At 45.2% G+C, this 16,179-nt stretch overlaps 3 protein-coding genes across 3 annotated transcripts; all 3 read right to left on the bottom strand.

Moving 5' to 3' along the window:
• Positions 1–2,439, bottom strand: LOC132486851 (protocadherin alpha-11-like). The gene has a single exon (XM_060094424.1). The coding sequence runs from the start codon at positions 2,437–2,439 to the stop codon at positions 1–3; it is 2,439 nt and encodes an 812-aa protein (XP_059950407.1).
• A 136-nt stretch (positions 2,440–2,575) lies between these two features.
• On the bottom strand, positions 2,576–10,401 carry LOC132486850 (protocadherin alpha-10-like). Its single transcript, XM_060094423.1, has 2 exons — positions 8,020–10,401; positions 2,576–2,653 (listed from the first exon to the last, which is right to left on the bottom strand). The coding sequence occupies exons 1-2, from the start codon at positions 10,399–10,401 to the stop codon at positions 2,576–2,578; spliced, it is 2,460 nt and encodes an 819-aa protein (XP_059950406.1).
• A 2,882-nt stretch (positions 10,402–13,283) lies between these two features.
• Positions 13,284–15,800, bottom strand: LOC132486849 (protocadherin alpha-10-like). Its single transcript, XM_060094422.1, has one exon. It carries the CDS (start codon positions 15,798–15,800, stop codon positions 13,284–13,286), a length of 2,517 nt encoding a protein of 838 aa, XP_059950405.1.
• Positions 15,801–16,179: the final 379 nt, after the last annotated feature.

Here is a 16,179-nt window from a genome sequence, read left to right as displayed (position 1 = left end):
TTAAAAATTTAACAGCGACTTCAAAAGGGGAGAATCTATAGAACTCACCTGCCCAGGGTGATTTGATCCTGCCTCCTGCCTTTCCTCTCCGACTTCTCTATCGAGACCCGGAGGAAGGCTGGGGCTGAAGGCCATGAGGTCTGCCTTGGGCGGCCCCTCCCCAGAGCACACCCTCTGCCGCCTCTGCTGCGAGTAAGACCAGCTCCCCACCGCGCTGGAGCACGCCAGCATGGGCTTCCCGGGCCCGCACGCGCCCTCGCTGGGCGGCGCCGAGCACCGCAGCACCGTGTACAGCAGCAGCGTGAGCACCAACAGGCTGGACACCGCGCAGATGGCGATGATCAGGTACACGTTCACATCCACCAGAGCGGCCTCCGCGCCAGCGGCGCCCGTCGACGCCCGCGAAGAGGCCTTGGGCGCCTGGCCGCTGTCCTCCAGCGACAGCAGCACGGTGGCCGTGGCCGTCAGCGCCGGCTCGCCGTGGTCCTTCACCAGCACCAGCAGGCGCTGGCGCGGCGCGTCCGCCTCGTCCAGGGCACGCGTCGTGCTGATCTCGCCCGTGTACAGCCCCACGCGGAACGGGCTGCGCGCGCCACCCGCCGCCGGCTGCAGCTCATACGACAGCCACGCGTTGTAGCCCGAGTCCGCGTCCACCGCGCGCACCTTCGCCACCACGTGGCCCGCGCCCACCGACCGAGCCACCAGCTGGCTCAGTGCGCCCGCCCCGCCGCCCGGCCCGGGCAGCAGCAGCGCGGGCGCGTTGTCGTTCTCGTCCAGCACGAACACCTGCAGCGTCACGTTGCTGCCCAGAGGCGGCACGCCCGCGTCGCGCGCGCTCACCTGGAACTGCAGCAGCTCCAGCTCCTCGTGGTCCAGCGGCTGCAGCGCGTACACCTTGCCGCTCTCCGCGTGCACCGACACGTAGCTCGACAGCGCTCGCTCGCCCACCCGCCGCTCCACCAGCGAGTAGGACACCAGCGCGTTCTCCTGCGTGTCCGCGTCCCGCGCTGACACCGTGAAGATGTGGCAGCCGGGCGGGTTGTTCTCCTTCACCAACACCGTGTACTCGGGCTGCGCGAACGCGGGCGCGTTGTCGTTCACGTCGGCCACCTCCACGGACAGGCTGGCTGTGGCCGACAGGGAAGGCGAGCCCGCGTCCCGCGCTGTAACCACCAATTTATAGACAGACATGCTCTCGCGGTCCAGGGCGCTGTCCAGCACTAGTGAGTAATAGTTCTTGAACGTGGGCACGATCTTGAAGGGGACGTTGGGCGTTAGAGAACAGATTACCTGTCCGTTGGCACCAGAGTCGCGGTCAGATACACTGATCAGCGCAATGACCGTGCTTGGCTGAGTGTCCTCCCGCACTGGAAGAGACAGGGAAGTCACAGTGACTTCAGGGGCGTTATCATTGGCATCTAAGATTTCGACCCAAACTGTACAGTGACCTGCCATTGGGGGATTCCCCTTATCTGTAGCCTGTACGTCAATTTCATAAACCTTGTTTTCTTCATAGTCTAAAGTTCCATTGACCCTTACTTCTCCACTGTTTTCATGTAGTGTAAATAAACGTTTTCCATTGGGCTTAATCGACATCAAGGAGTATGTCACCTCCCCGTTGACTCCTTCATCTTGATCTGTGGCGTTTAACTTTATCACAAGAGTTTCCTTAGCTGAGTTTTCCATCAATCTCACCTTGTATTCTGATTGTTCAAATTCCGGATCATTGTCGTTAATATCCAAGACGCGGACGAAGAGATGAACAGTGCCAGTGAGCTCCGGTTTCCCGCCGTCTGCAGCCGTTAATAGTAAATTAAGTTCCGGAGTTTTCTCTCTATCCAGAGACTTCTTTAATGTAAGTGACAGCCTTTTAGTCTGCTTACTATTTGTTGGTAATTCTAAAGAAAAGTGCTCATTTTGACTTAGTCTGTAGGTCAATTGAGCATTCTCTCCTATATCCGCATCAGAAGCTCCCTCTAGAGGAAAATGAGAGTCAGGTTGCTTAGATTCAGAAATCAGCAGCTTTTGTTCTCTGAGAGAGAACACCGGTGGATTATCGTTAATATCCTTTACTTCCACCTCCACATGGAACACCTGCAGCGGCCGGTCCACAATCACCTCCAGGTGGATGCTGCACTCCGCGCTCCGCCCGCACAGCTCCTCCCGGTCGATCCGAGAATTCACAAACAAAATGCCATTCTGCAGATTTACCTCCAGAAGGTCCCCGCGGCCTTTGGACGCCACCCGGAACATGCGCGGCACCAGCTCTGCCAGCTCCAGCCCCAGGTCCTGGGCGATGCGGCCCACGAAGGTGCCGTGTTTGGCCTCCTCGGGAATGGAGTAGTAGACCTGGCCGCTGCCAGCCTCCCAGGCTGCGAGAAGCAGAAGCGACAGCAGCAGTCGCCCAGTGTCCAATCCCCTTCTTTCAGACGCGAACATTGCATACATTGACTTCCCAAATAAGATTCTTTACATTTACAGTACCATAGACTCCAGTTTCGGGTTAAAAATCTTACTGAATTTTTGAGAAGTTTCAAAGGATCCTTTAACGGTAACATCCGGCATGATGGAGTCTTTAAATGCGGAGTTCCTGGCTGCTCAGACCAACCCTTGAATGAACTATTTCCTCCAAGTAAAGAGCGACACCTTGTGCCTGAAATTGTGAGTATTGTACACTACATCCAATACCAGAGAATTTTACTTGAGAAAAAAATAAGTTCACGTGTTTCAAGCTATTTTACCCCCCAAATCATATTTCCAAAGTGCTTATTTGTGGAATAAAAATCAGATTTTAAGTCATATTGAAACTGATGGTATATGGAAAATGGCATTTTATTCTTGATTAACATCAAATTGAAATATTTGTTCCTATGTTTGATGTAGAGTTTTACAATTGAAAAAATTATGAAAAAATAGACTCAAACATTTCCTCATATAAAAATATCAAATTTGAATTGTTTTACTTCTAGTCTCCCTTGTTACTTTGGCTGCTAGGAAACTCAAAGACAAATTTCAAGCTTTAATAACACTTATTTAGTCTTTAAGTCTGCATATTGTGTTTTTATCTATGTGCACTTGCTTTCTACTTATATTTTTATTTTTTAGTTCTAATTCGTTATCATTATTTATATTTAATTGTGCTCCTGTTACAAACAACTTTATATGCATTGAAGAACAACAAGAAAAACAAAAATATATTTCAAATTTGGTAGTTTAAAACATAGAATTCATAAGAGAAAAGTCTATTGATGTAGATGAAACATATTTGGCATATATGCTTTCTCATGTAAGTTGCATTGCTAACAGTATAATAAGAGGTATCAAAATGACACTTTATGTAGTAGTGTCAATATATGAAAGAAATAGTCTTTTAACTATAGAATGAACTTTTACCATTCAATGAAATAAAAATCACCATGAAAATTTCTGTGCCATATTGGTATTTCCACTCACCAACATTGACTTTTGTATATCTATCAAGTCATATTCAAGAAAATAGCTGACCTATTTCTTCTTAAAAGAATTTTGGGTTTGAGATTGTAAGTTCATCCAAAACAAGGGAAATGACTTCTAATCACATTGCCTCTAAGTGCCTAATATTGTGCTAAAAAAACATAGAAAATAATCAGACAATTCAACCAAATGCTAAATGACCTTAGTGTTAATGGAAATTCAATGTCATAAAATACCAACTAGAAAATCAGAATTGTTGATGTGAGTTTTCATTGCCTGAAGTTGTAATTTAGTTACATGTCCTTCGTCTTTTCATATTACCTTGGGATTTAAGGAGGAAAAAAGAGGGTACAGTGGAAGTTTAGAGTAGAAAGTGGTTCAGAATAAGTATCACTCTAGCTTGAGTATTTTGTTGTATGGTTTTAGTGGTTCATGTCGAATCTAAAAATATTACAATGAAAAAATTACTAGTATATTTATTTGTATGTTAATGTTTTCCTTTATCTTGAACACACACATATATTCTATTGCTAATTTCAAACCTTGTTTCATTTTTTTCAAATTTACTCTTTTCCCAATATTATTATTCTGCTAGAATTTTTTTAAAGACAATTAAAAATTATTTCTTAAAAAACAAACAAAGCAGGCTCATCACCTTTTATGACACTGAATTCTGCTATGCATCTATAAAACAACCAGTCATATGAGCCTCTTTTCAAAATATAACATTAGGCTAGATAACAGTAGGTTTAACATGATGTTCGAGGCCTGTCAGATTTATTTTGTAGAAGAAAGAAGTAACAGGCCTCCAACCACTTCATTATGGAAACTGGGGAGTGAGATGTTACATGCAATGTGGAGTCTTTAAAGGCAGAGAAATAAACACGAGAAAGTTTACCCAAGGGAGACGATGATATTACATTTCTGAATTAAAACCAGTTGTTAATTTAGGAGTTACTTTCCAGAAATGTGGTATTTTGCAAGTATATAAAGTGACATTGGATGAACACCAGTTCATAAAAGAGTTTGATATATTGTATGAACCAATGACATGTCTTTTGCACTTTGGCTGTGCTATTTCAGATATCACTATCTCAACTAGCTCCTACAGAAAAGATTATGATATCTTTGAACTCATCTTTGGGGATGGGCCTGAGATCCGGCAATAGGCTAATGCCAAGAAGTCACATCGATATAGTTGTTAACATTGATTTTGTAGATTGATTGAAAAGGCTAAGGAACTTCATGCCTGACCTTTTCTAAATCAATCTGGTTAGTCTTAAATTCCAGCTGTATGTCTTGATAGTCAAATATTGGAGTGCATGGTTTAATGTTCTACCAGTCCTCATCATCCACTATTATTTCATAATAGGTCTAGTACTACTATTTATTGAAAACATTAAACAGAGAAATAGATCTTGGGGGCTTCCCTGGTGGCGCAGTCGTTGAGAATCTGCCTGCTAATGCAGGGGACACGGGTTCGAGCCCTGGTCTGGGAAGATCCCACATGCCGCGGAGCAACTAGGCCCGTGAGCCACAACTACTGAGCCTGCGCGTCTGGAGCCTGTGCTCCGCAACAAGAGGCCGCGATAGTGAGAGGCCCGCGCACTGAGATGAAGAGTGGCCCCCAATCGCTGCAACTAGAGAAAGCCCTTGCACAGAAACGAAGACCCAACACAGCCAAAAATAAATAAATAAATAAATAAATAAATATTTAGAAATAGATCTTGAAGCCATTCTTGGAAACCCAGTAGGTTCTTCAAAATTAACAGATTAGAAGTACTGTCTACAAAACGGTAGAATATACGCAGTGATGTTCACTCTGTGCTATCATGGCTTATTCAAGTATACACAGTTATTTGATCACAGATCATTTGTTCAATTGGCACAAATCTTTCAGACAACAAGACTGAAGAAGTCTGAATCCTGAAAGGCCCACACACTTTCAAAGATTTTCATGAGAAATATATATCTTTAAAGCTGTTATTGAGGGCTTCCCTGGTGGCGCAGTGGTTGAGAGTCCGCCTGCCAATGCAGGGGACACAGGTTCGTGCCCCGGTTCGGGAAGATCTCACATGCCGCGGAGCGGCTGGGCCCGTGAGCCATGGCCACTGAACCTGCATTTCCGGAGCCTGTGCTCCGCAACGGGAGAGGCCACAATAGTGAGAGGCCCGCGTACTACAAAAAAAAAAAAAAAAAGCTGTTATTGAAGTGTACAATTTTGGAAACAATTATTGATCCTTCACTGATGTTCAGGATCCAAGAAATAATCATATTACCGCTTATATTTGTCAAAACATTATTCTTATTCACAGTGTAAGAAGAACAAGGTCATTTCCACATGTATTATTTGGCTTTGGTGTTCTGCAAGAACTTTGCAGACCTCAGTCTTCTGATTTTCCTCATATAGTAAATGATTCTGCTTATTTATATCACTTCCAAACAACTGATCAATAGTCCTTATCAGACAACTCTTAATTATTTACCGATCAAATAATGTAAAAACCTATCTCAATGTGGCACTAAGACAAATGATAATGATGTCCATGAACCTTCTGAGAAAAAAATCACTTAACAACATAAAAAAATCTTAATTCCTATCCCAGTTATGATATTGTACAAAGTTAACCATGAAGATAATCATGAAGGGTTTTTCTAAGAAAAACAGAAAGGAGGATTAATCTGTATACAGCTTGTGCTTGATTCTCCTAGCCAGAACTATGCCTCATCAGATAAAAGATTTACTCTAGAAAGTTCTACAATGAATAAAAGAATGGCTCTCAAATCTAAGAGATATGCATTTGAATACCATCTCCATCATGTACTAGCTGGATGGCAGTGGACAAGATATATAAACATCTCAACATCTCTTATCTAATCTTTAGAACTTGGATAGTCAAATGTACTTTATAAGTTGTTATAAGAATTAAATGAACTTATGTATTTTAAGTCCTTCACACCATATCTTACAAATAGAAATATCTCAAATAGTGGTGGTTGATTATAATTAGTGACCAATGTTTACTCTTGTTCTATTCTCTAGCTATCAATGAAGAAACTTCCAGTACCATAAACTAGGATATGGCTTTTCCTTTTCTGAAGATTTCCTAATGTTCATATTCATGGAAATCATCCTACATTCTAGGTAGAAAATAGCCTTCTCAGAATTTCTATTAACTTTACCCTATCTATAACATGGTTCTCCTCCCATATGTAAATATATCATATATAATTTATTTCTCCATTCAGTACAATTAAAGAATCTCTAATTTGTACATTTGAGCCAAAAAGAACAAAATAAACTCCCACATTATTTCATTCACACACTTACAGTTCTAATTTCAAGTTCTCTGTGATATCTTTAAAGAAAACAATTCACATGAACATAGCATTGAGACAAAAAAAGAGTTTGTATCAATATATCTAAAGTACTCGATGTTAAAAACATTTTAAGTACACAGTGTTAAATACTGAAATGTGATCAACAGCACCATTGTCAAATGGAAGTGCCTTTATATATATTCCATGATTGTTATGCTTAAATTATTTAGAGCAATGTTATTTTGAAGACCAAGCATCTTGGTTAATACAGGCAGGAGTATCACAATTCCCCTATATGGGAAGACCCTTTTGAAATTCAAAGCACAAAGAAGTGTGAATTTTCCCACTCTAAAATATTTTCATGCAGCCTCATTACGGGTACCATGAATGGAAGAAATATAAGTATGATCAATGCTCAAATAAATTTTCCAAATAAAATAGAAGATGGCAGAAATTAATGCAGAGGAGAGCAGCAATGCGTTCAACAAGGAACTAGCAAAATCGTCACTACATTAGAAAAAATTTTAAGTTGTCTATCCGAAGCAGCTGAAGACTATGAAGGAAATAAGTTTAAATTATGAGGGGATTAAAGACAAAAAAGTAAAATCATCCTCAAAGGAAAGGCTAAAAGTCTACCTACTTTCTCAAAGAAGCATGTCATTGATTATAAAGAAACAAAATCATTTATAAAATGAGGCCACCTTAACAGCCCATGCCCGTCAATAACACACAAACTTATAGATTATAGGAAGGTAAGAATGTAAACATGTTTAAACCCAAAATAACCAAATTATGAAATTATGCATTGTTAGGGTAATTTTGAATGCATAAACATAATGCATAGAGGACACCAAATAGAATAAGAAAATGAATAGGAAAAATGAACTTGCTGCAAAATTGAGAAGTAGAAGATTTGAGCCTCACCCACATCCTCCATTTCCCATCAGTGATCCTTGTCTCCTTCCTGGCTGACTTAGCCTTGCTCATTTACAGGAAGCTTCAGCAGTCTATTTCATTTTTACTATTATTATTATTTCTCCAACTAAATAATATTACCCGTATATTCAAGAAGACTGTGGTGAAAAGTAATAAAAATGGCTGTACTTCCATTGTGCTTTAGAAAAAAACCATCGCAAGAAAAAGACAACAAATAATTGAAGCAATGGACTTAACAGTAATTTGTTGGTGAACTTCTATGTGATTGACATTAATAGGCACGATACATCTCAGAATTACTGTACTTACATTCTCGCAAAACTCCTGTTTGTCTCCAGTATCTCCAGAACTCGAACCTAGAGGGACACTAGGGCTGAAGGCCATGAGATCTGCCTTGGGCAGCCCCTCCCCAGAGCACACCCTCTGCCGCCTCTGCTGCGAGTAAGACCAGCTCCCCACCGCGCTGGAGCACACCAGCGTGGGCTTCCCAGGGCCGCACGCGCCCTCGCTGGGCGGCGCCGAGCACCGCAGCGCCGTGTACAGCAGCAGCGTGAGCACCAACAGGCTGGACACCGAGCAGATGGCGATGATCAGGTACACGTTCACATCCACCAGAGCGGCCTCCGCGCCAGCGGCGCCCGTCGACGCTCGCGACGAGGCCTTGGGCGCCTGGCCGCTGTCCTCCAGCGACAGCAGCACGGTGGCCGTGGCCGTCAGCGCCGGCTCGCCGTGGTCCTTCACCAGCACCAGCAGGCGCTGACGCGGTGCGTCCGCCTCGTCCAGGGCGCGCGTCGTGCTGATCTCGCCCGTGTACAGCCCCACGCGGAACGGGCTGCGCGCGCCACCCGCCGCCGGCTGCAGCTCGTACGACAGCCACGCGTTGTAGCCCGAGTCCGCATCCACCGCGCGCACCTTCGCCACCACGTGGCCCGCGCCCACCGACCGAGCCACCAGCCGGCTCAGCGCGCCCGCCCCGCCGCCCGGCCCGGGCAGCAGCAGCGCGGGCGCGTTGTCGTTCTCGTCCAGCACGAACACCTGCAGCGTCACGTTGCTGCCCAGAGGCGGCACGCCCGCGTCGCGCGCGCTCACCTGGAACTGCAGCAGCTCCAGCTCCTCGTGGTCCAGCGGCTGCAGCGCGTACACCTTGCCGCTCTCCGCGTGCACCGACACGTAGCTCGACAGCGCTCGCTCGCCCACCCGCCGCTCCACCAGCGAGTAGGACACCAGCGCGTTCTCCCGCGCGTCCGCGTCCCGCGCTGACACCGTGAAGATGTGGCAGCCAGGTGGGTTGTTCTCCTTCACCAACACCGTGTACTCGGGCTGCGCGAACGCGGGCGCGTTGTCGTTCACGTCGGCCACCTCCACGGACACGCTGGCTGTGGTCGACAGAGAAGGCGAGCCCCCATCCCTCGCGATCAGTACTAGAGCATATTCCGACACTTTCTCTCGGTCCAGGGCGCTGCCCAGCACTAGCGAATAGTAATTCTTGAAGGTGGACACCAGTTTGAAGGGGACTTGGGGTGTTAGTGAGCAGGTCACCTGCGCATTGCCACCGGCGTCATGGTCGGTTACACTGATAAGAGCGATGACAGTCCCCGGTGGAGCATCCTCTGGAATAGAAAGCAACAGTGATGTCACTAGCAACTCCGGGGCATTATCGTTGATGTCCAAGACTTCTATCAAGATTGTGCAGTGACCAAACATTGGGGGGTTTCCTTTGTCAACTGCTTCTATTTGAAGTTTCCATAATTTAATTTCTTCAAAATCTATTTTTCCATTCACTTTTATTTCTCCACTGTTTGAATCTATGCGAAAAGAGGCTTCTGTATTAGGGGAGACATCAGTTGCAAAGGAATAAAGAATGTGGCCGTTTGAACCCTCGTCCAAATCCGAGGCATTAAGTCTAATAACCAGTGTACCGTTTCTTGCGTTTTCCAGTAATTTTATACGATAAACTGCTTTGTCAAACACTGGGGCGTTGTCATTTATATCCAGCACTGTGATGTTTAATTCTACAGTGCCTGTCAGCTCAGGTTTGCCCCCATCCGTTGCTTTGAGCACCAAGAGAAGCTCTGAAGTGACTTCCCTGTCTAAAGGTTTTTTTAATACTAGTTCGAGCGGTGTTACCTGCTCGTCATTGGTCGGTACTTCCAGAGAGAAATACTCATTGGGGCTCAGTCTGTAAGTCAGCAGAGCGTTGGCCCCGATATCTGCATCGGAGGCGCCCTCTAGTGAAAAATGAGAGTCAAGAGGCCTAGTTTCGGAAATAAAGAGATTTTTGTGTGTCGCTGGGAAAACAGGCGGATTGTCGTTAATATCCTTTATTTCCACCTCCACATGGAACACCTGCAGCGGCCGGTACACGATCACCTCCAGGTGGATGCTGCACTCCGCGCTCCGCCCGCACAGCTCCTCCCGGTCGATCCGAGAATTCACAAACAAAATGCCATTCTGCAGATTTACCTCCAGAAGGTCCCCGCGGCCTTTGGACGCCACCCGGAACAGGCGCGGCACCAGCTCCGTCAGCTCCAGCCCCAGGTCCCGGGCGATGCGGCCCACGAAGGTGCCGTGTTTGGCTTCCTCGGGGACTGAATAATGGACCTGGCCGCTCCCCGTCTCCCATGCTGCTAGGAGCAGAAGCGAGAGAAGCAGGAGCCAGGCTCCGTGCCTCTCTGGTCCTGAAGTTAACATCGTGACTCGCTTCCGGTTAGTAAGTAAACACTTCATGAGTAGAAATATGTAGTCCTTTTGAGACCTTCCTTCTGAGTCTTTGTTCCTGATATCCCAGCTGATCTTAACAATATGGGTGTGTTTATAGTCTATAAAGCACCGGAACAGTGGCGAGCCTTTCTGGTGCGAGAATAATCGTTATATATTTTTTTCCGGTTAAAACAATCCTCTCCTTGGAGAACAACGACATCCTGTGGCTTAAAGTGGAAGTGTGTTTATCGTTTGTACTTTCTTTCACTTATATTGCTTCTTTCGTGATTCCTTCATATTGGTCCATTGTGTGTGTGTGTGTGTGTGTGTGTGTGTGTGTGTGTGGAATTTTAATTCTTTCATTATATATTCTTTGTGACCACTAGCTCTTTAAAGGTGGTTCGGTTTTACAAATTAGAATTCCAAGAAGAGTTTTATCTTGGATATGGATATCTAAGAGAACGTATTAGAGCACTATGTTATGTATACGAACATGAAAAAAAATCCATATATGTAGGTTATTAGCAATACAGTTTTTAGACTTTTAGAAATAGATCATTTTTGAATGGCTCCTTATTAAGTTTACTCCATTGCTAACACTCTATAATGTTCTACTGCTTAATATTTACACTATGTAAATTATTCTAAACATTTAGTCCAATTGTGTAGAGGATAACTCAAAAATGCCAGTTCTCTAAGTTACCATCTCAACTTGAGGGTGTTTCAAACCCATGCTCATATGCAAGCTACTTATCAGTTTGTCCAAAAAAACATATTTGCTTCGATGTTAATGAATTTACCAAGTACTGACTCCTGGAAATACAAAACATATTTACCTTTGTCTCAGTTAAAAGTTTTTTTTTTTCAATTACTGTATGTGCTCAGGGTGAATGCTGTAGTTTCCATCCTTAAGGACAGTGTAAATTTGCATTATATTCATTGCTATTTGTAAAAGTAATCTCTTTCTACCCCCCACAAAAAAAAACCCACTGATGAGGAATTCAAGTTATATTTGTCACTTTGTTTATACCCATTTTATTCCAGAATGGGTTTAAGGAGATTAGGGTATCAAGAGTATTCTAAATCTCATTTAATCACTCAGTTTTATTTTCCTGTTTTACCTCAAATTTTTTTAAATGCTGAAATTTGCATTATTATTGATTGCAATAAAGTTTATCAGTGTTGTCTTAGAAAAATATTTTAATCCTAAATTTCCCTACTAAAAAAATTATAAATGGTTACCCAAGGAAATCTTAGGTTTTATGTAATAGCTACAGTCTTTATTTTAAGCACATTTTAAAATAGTGATTCAATAATTAAATCTATGCCAAAGATTTACAGTTCTAACTACAGCTAGTTCTTTTATTAATTGTGGAAGCCATAAGTTCAAGACCAACATATTTACCTAAAGAAGAGAAGGAAAAATTTTAGCACATGGGGGTGGCTAAATTTCAGAAAAAGACATGACTAGGAAATAAATCTCCTCATGTTTGCTTATTGAAATACTTCATTCCCTTTAGGAATGACTCCATGCTGTAGGTCCATTCTATTTTTGCTTTAAAGAATTGTTTCACTAATTAAGTACATATGAGAGATAGTTTTTAAAGCTCCTACGTTCCAAGGATATCATATAGCTAATTACTAAAGTATACCAATAAACCTATGGGTTCATTACTCTCTTCCTTTTCCCCACCACCCAGCATGTGGGATCTTAGTTCCCCAATCTGGGATTGAACTCCTCACCCCCTACAATGGAAGCGCAGAGTTTTAACCACTGGACCACTAGGGAAGTCCCTCTCACCTTGAAACAAGGTATCACAAATACTATGCTGCCAAGAGCAAAAGAATATTCATGATTACTCTCAGTTTAATGCCATCTAATAAAGAGCATGTTAAATATGTTTATAAAAATAAGAAGTTTTAAAAGAAATAGGCTAACTCCTTTTTTGTCAAGAATGTTCAAAGCAATCCTTGATTTGGGAAATTTTATGGTTTCATCCTAAAATTTCAGTCATTCTGAATTGAATGAAACTGTCTACAAAGGTTTTTAAAAATATTTATCTTAATAACAGAGCCAGTGGCAGACATTATCCGACTAAAATCAGTAAAAAAAAAAACAAAGTAAAAAACTGAAATAAAAATTCAAAAAACATTAAAAATTCAAAACAGTTAATTTAATTCTGTAGATTAGGACTTTTTAAAATGGTAATCTTCCAGTCTACATAATCTACTATTAAGAATAAAGTGTAGGGGCTTCCCTGGTGGCGCAGTGGTTGAGAGTCTGCCTGCCAATGCAGGGGACACGGGTTCATGCCCCGGTCTGGGAGGATCCCACATGCCGCGGAGCGGCTAGGCCCATGAGCCATGGCCGCTGAGCCTGCGCGTCCAGAGCCTGTGCTCTGCAACGGGAGAGGCCACAACAGTGAGAGGCCCACGTACTGGAAAAAAAAAAAAAAAAAAAAGAATAAAGTGTAAACACTGAAGTTCTAGTATGCATTATGTTACGTTGCACTACACATTCTGTACTTAGGGAACAAAAGCCACATTTTCATCGTGAAGGGAATTGATCGACCAGGTTTTTGTTACTGTAACAAGGTTATTTCAATTTTTAGATTTAAAAATTAAATAAAATTATAAAGTACTAATCTGACAAATATTTGTAAAATAAAAAATAGTTTATGAAAAAAATCAAAACCTTCAACCGACATCAAATATTTATATTGGAAAATATAAATGAATTGAGAAAAATGGCATATATTAAAAATTGAAGTATTCAGCAGAAGTTGATGCACAAGGTACTGTAAATAGAATATAAAGTGAACTTTTAGAATAAACTATATTACAAACGGAATTACTAAGGAATATTTGAGGAATTATAGAAACACATGATATTTAGACAAAGAATGAAGGTATTCCAACATACATATTTGAGGGGGAAAGCGGTGAAATAAAATATTCACGAAGCAAAATATGAAAATTGAAAAGCAATAACCCACCTTGATAGAGTGGTTGCCTCCAGTAGACTGTCCTTCCACTTCCATGTCTGGTAGCGGACACGGCGTAAGACTGGGGCTGAAGGCCATGAGATCTGCCTTGGGCGGCCCCTCCCCAGAGCACACCCTCTGCCGCCTCTGCTGCGAGTAAGACCAGCTCCCCACCGCGCTGGAGCACACCAGCGTGGGCTTCCCGGGGCCGCACGCGCCCTCGCTGGGCGGCGCCGAGCACCGCAGCGCCGTGTACAGCAGCAGCGTGAGCACCAACAGGCTGGACACCGAGCAGATGGCGATGATCAGGTACACGTTCACATCCACCAGAGCGACCTCTGCGTCAGTGGCGCCCGTCGACGCTCGCGACGAGGCCTTGGGCGCCTGGCCGCTGTCCTCCAGCGACAGCAGCACAGTGGCCGTGGCCGTCAGCGCCGGCTCGCCGTGGTCCTTCACCAGCACCAGCAGGCGCTGGCGCGGTGCGTCCGCCTCGTCCAGGGCGCGCGTCGTGCTGATCTCGCCCGTGTACAGCCCCACGCGGAACGGGCTGCGCGCGCCACCCGCCGCCGGCTGCAGCTCGTACGACAGCCACGCGTTGTAGCCCGAGTCCGCGTCCACCGCGCGCACCTTCGCCACCACGTGGCCCGCGCCCACCGACCGAGCCACCAGCTGGCTCAGCGCGCCCGCCCCGCCGCCCGGCCCGGGCAGCAGCAGCGCGGGCGCGTTGTCGTTCTCGTCCAGCACGAACACCTGCAGCGTCACGTTGCTGCCCAGAGGCGGCACGCCCCCGTCGCGCGCGCTCACCTGGAACTGCAGCAGCTCCAGCTCCTCGTGGTCCAGCGGCTGCAGCGCGTACACCTTGCCGCTCTCCGCGTGCACCGACACGTAGCTCGACAGCGCTCGCTCGCCCACCCGCCGCTCCACCAGCGAGTAGGACACCAGCGCGTTCTCCTGCGTGTCCGCGTCCCGCGCCGACACCGTGAAGATGTGGCAGCCGGGCGGGTTGTTCTCCTTCACCAACACCGTGTACTCGGGCTGCGCGAACGCGGGCGCGTTGTCGTTCACGTCGGCCACCTCCACGGACACGCTGGCTGTGACCGACAGTGAAGGCGAGCCCCCGTCCCTCGCGGTCACCACCACCTCATAGTTCGACACACTCTCGCGATCCAAGGCGCTGTCCAGAACCAGTGAATAGTAATTCTTGAAGGTGGACACCAGTTTGAAGGGGACATGAGGTGTTAACGAGCAGGTCACCTGCCCGTTGGCACCAGAGTCACGGTCGGACACGCTGATTAAGGCGATGACGGTGCCCACTTGAGCGTCCTCTCGCACTGGAAGAGCCAAAGAAGTGACAACCACCTCAGGTGAATTATCGTTTTCATCCAGGATTTCCACTAGGACAGTGCAGTGACCAACCATAGGTGGGTTTCCTTTATCTGTAACATCTACATGAATTTCGTAAGTATTACTATCCTCAAAGTCAAGAGCATTGTTTACTCTTATTTCTCCTGTGCTTTCATTCATTAGAAATTTCCTTCTTGTGCTGGGTGGGACCAAAGAGCTAAACGAATATATTATTTCCTTATTTATACCTTCATCCACATCAGAAGCATTTAGCCATATGACTAATGTTTGGTTCGCTGAATTTTCATACATCTTAACTTCATAAACGGATCGGTCAAATAGAGGTGCATTATCATTGGCGTCTAACACCAGGATCAGCAGAGTAACAAATCCCATCAGTTCGGGTTTGCCTCCATCAGTTGCCGTTAATAACAACTGAAGCTGAGGATTTTCTTCACGATCCAGCAGTTTTCGTAGAACAAGCACTGGAAATTTGCCTTTGTCCTTTTTGTTTATAATATCAAGAGTGAAAAAGTCATTTGGACTGAGTCTGTAAGTAAGCATTGCGTTCTCTCCAATATCCGCATCAGATGCGCCTTCTAGAGGAAATCGAGAGTCAAGCGGTCGAGATTCGTAAATTGAGAGCTTTTGTTCTGAGACAGAGAAGACCGGCGGGTTGTCATTAATGTCCTTCACCTCCACCTCCACATGGAACACCTGCAGCGGCCGGTCCACGATCACCTCCAGGTGGATGCTGCACTCCGCGCTCCGCCCGCACAGCTCCTCCCGGTCGATCCGAGAATTCACAAACAAAATGCCATTCTGCAGATTTACCTCCAGAAGGTCCCCGCGGCCTTTGGACGCCACCCGGAACAGGCGTGGCACCAGCTCCGCCAGCTCCAGCCCCAAGTCCTGGGCGATGCGGCCCACGAAGGTGCCGTGTTTGGCTTCCTCCGGGAGCGAGTAATGGACCTGGCTGCTCCCTGTCTCCCAGGCTGCAATGAGCAGAAACGAGAGAAGCAGGCGCTGGGTTCTCTGCTTGATAGGACTGTAGACCAACATCATAAATTTCTCCTGTTTTACAAATCAGTGACTCGGCGTCCAGAACACACCCACCGCTCCGAATTTTTCTATTCGATTTCTTGCATCCAATTTTATTGAAATGGCTGAGATATCGGAATGTAGCTCTTTCCCAGTCCTTGAGAAACAGGATCATGCCTTTGTTCTGAAAAGCAATTTTGTGGAAGACAGCGACATCCGGTGGCTTAATGTGTAAGTACAATTCCATGAGTTTAGCAACTCTTGTTCCTATCTTTTCATTCTATTTTCACATATTTGGGTCTCTATGGACTTTCAAAGACTCACATTACATTTCTTTTGTATGTAATAATAATCATTGTCGATACGTAGTGCAGCATTTTTCTTGAGTGGAAAATCACAG

The sequence above is a fragment of the Mesoplodon densirostris genome, chromosome 3 (assembly GCF_025265405.1).
Source record: "Mesoplodon densirostris isolate mMesDen1 chromosome 3, mMesDen1 primary haplotype, whole genome shotgun sequence".
Lineage (NCBI taxonomy): Eukaryota > Metazoa > Chordata > Mammalia > Artiodactyla > Ziphiidae > Mesoplodon > Mesoplodon densirostris.
This window is presented reverse-complemented; position numbering and strand designations above follow the sequence as displayed.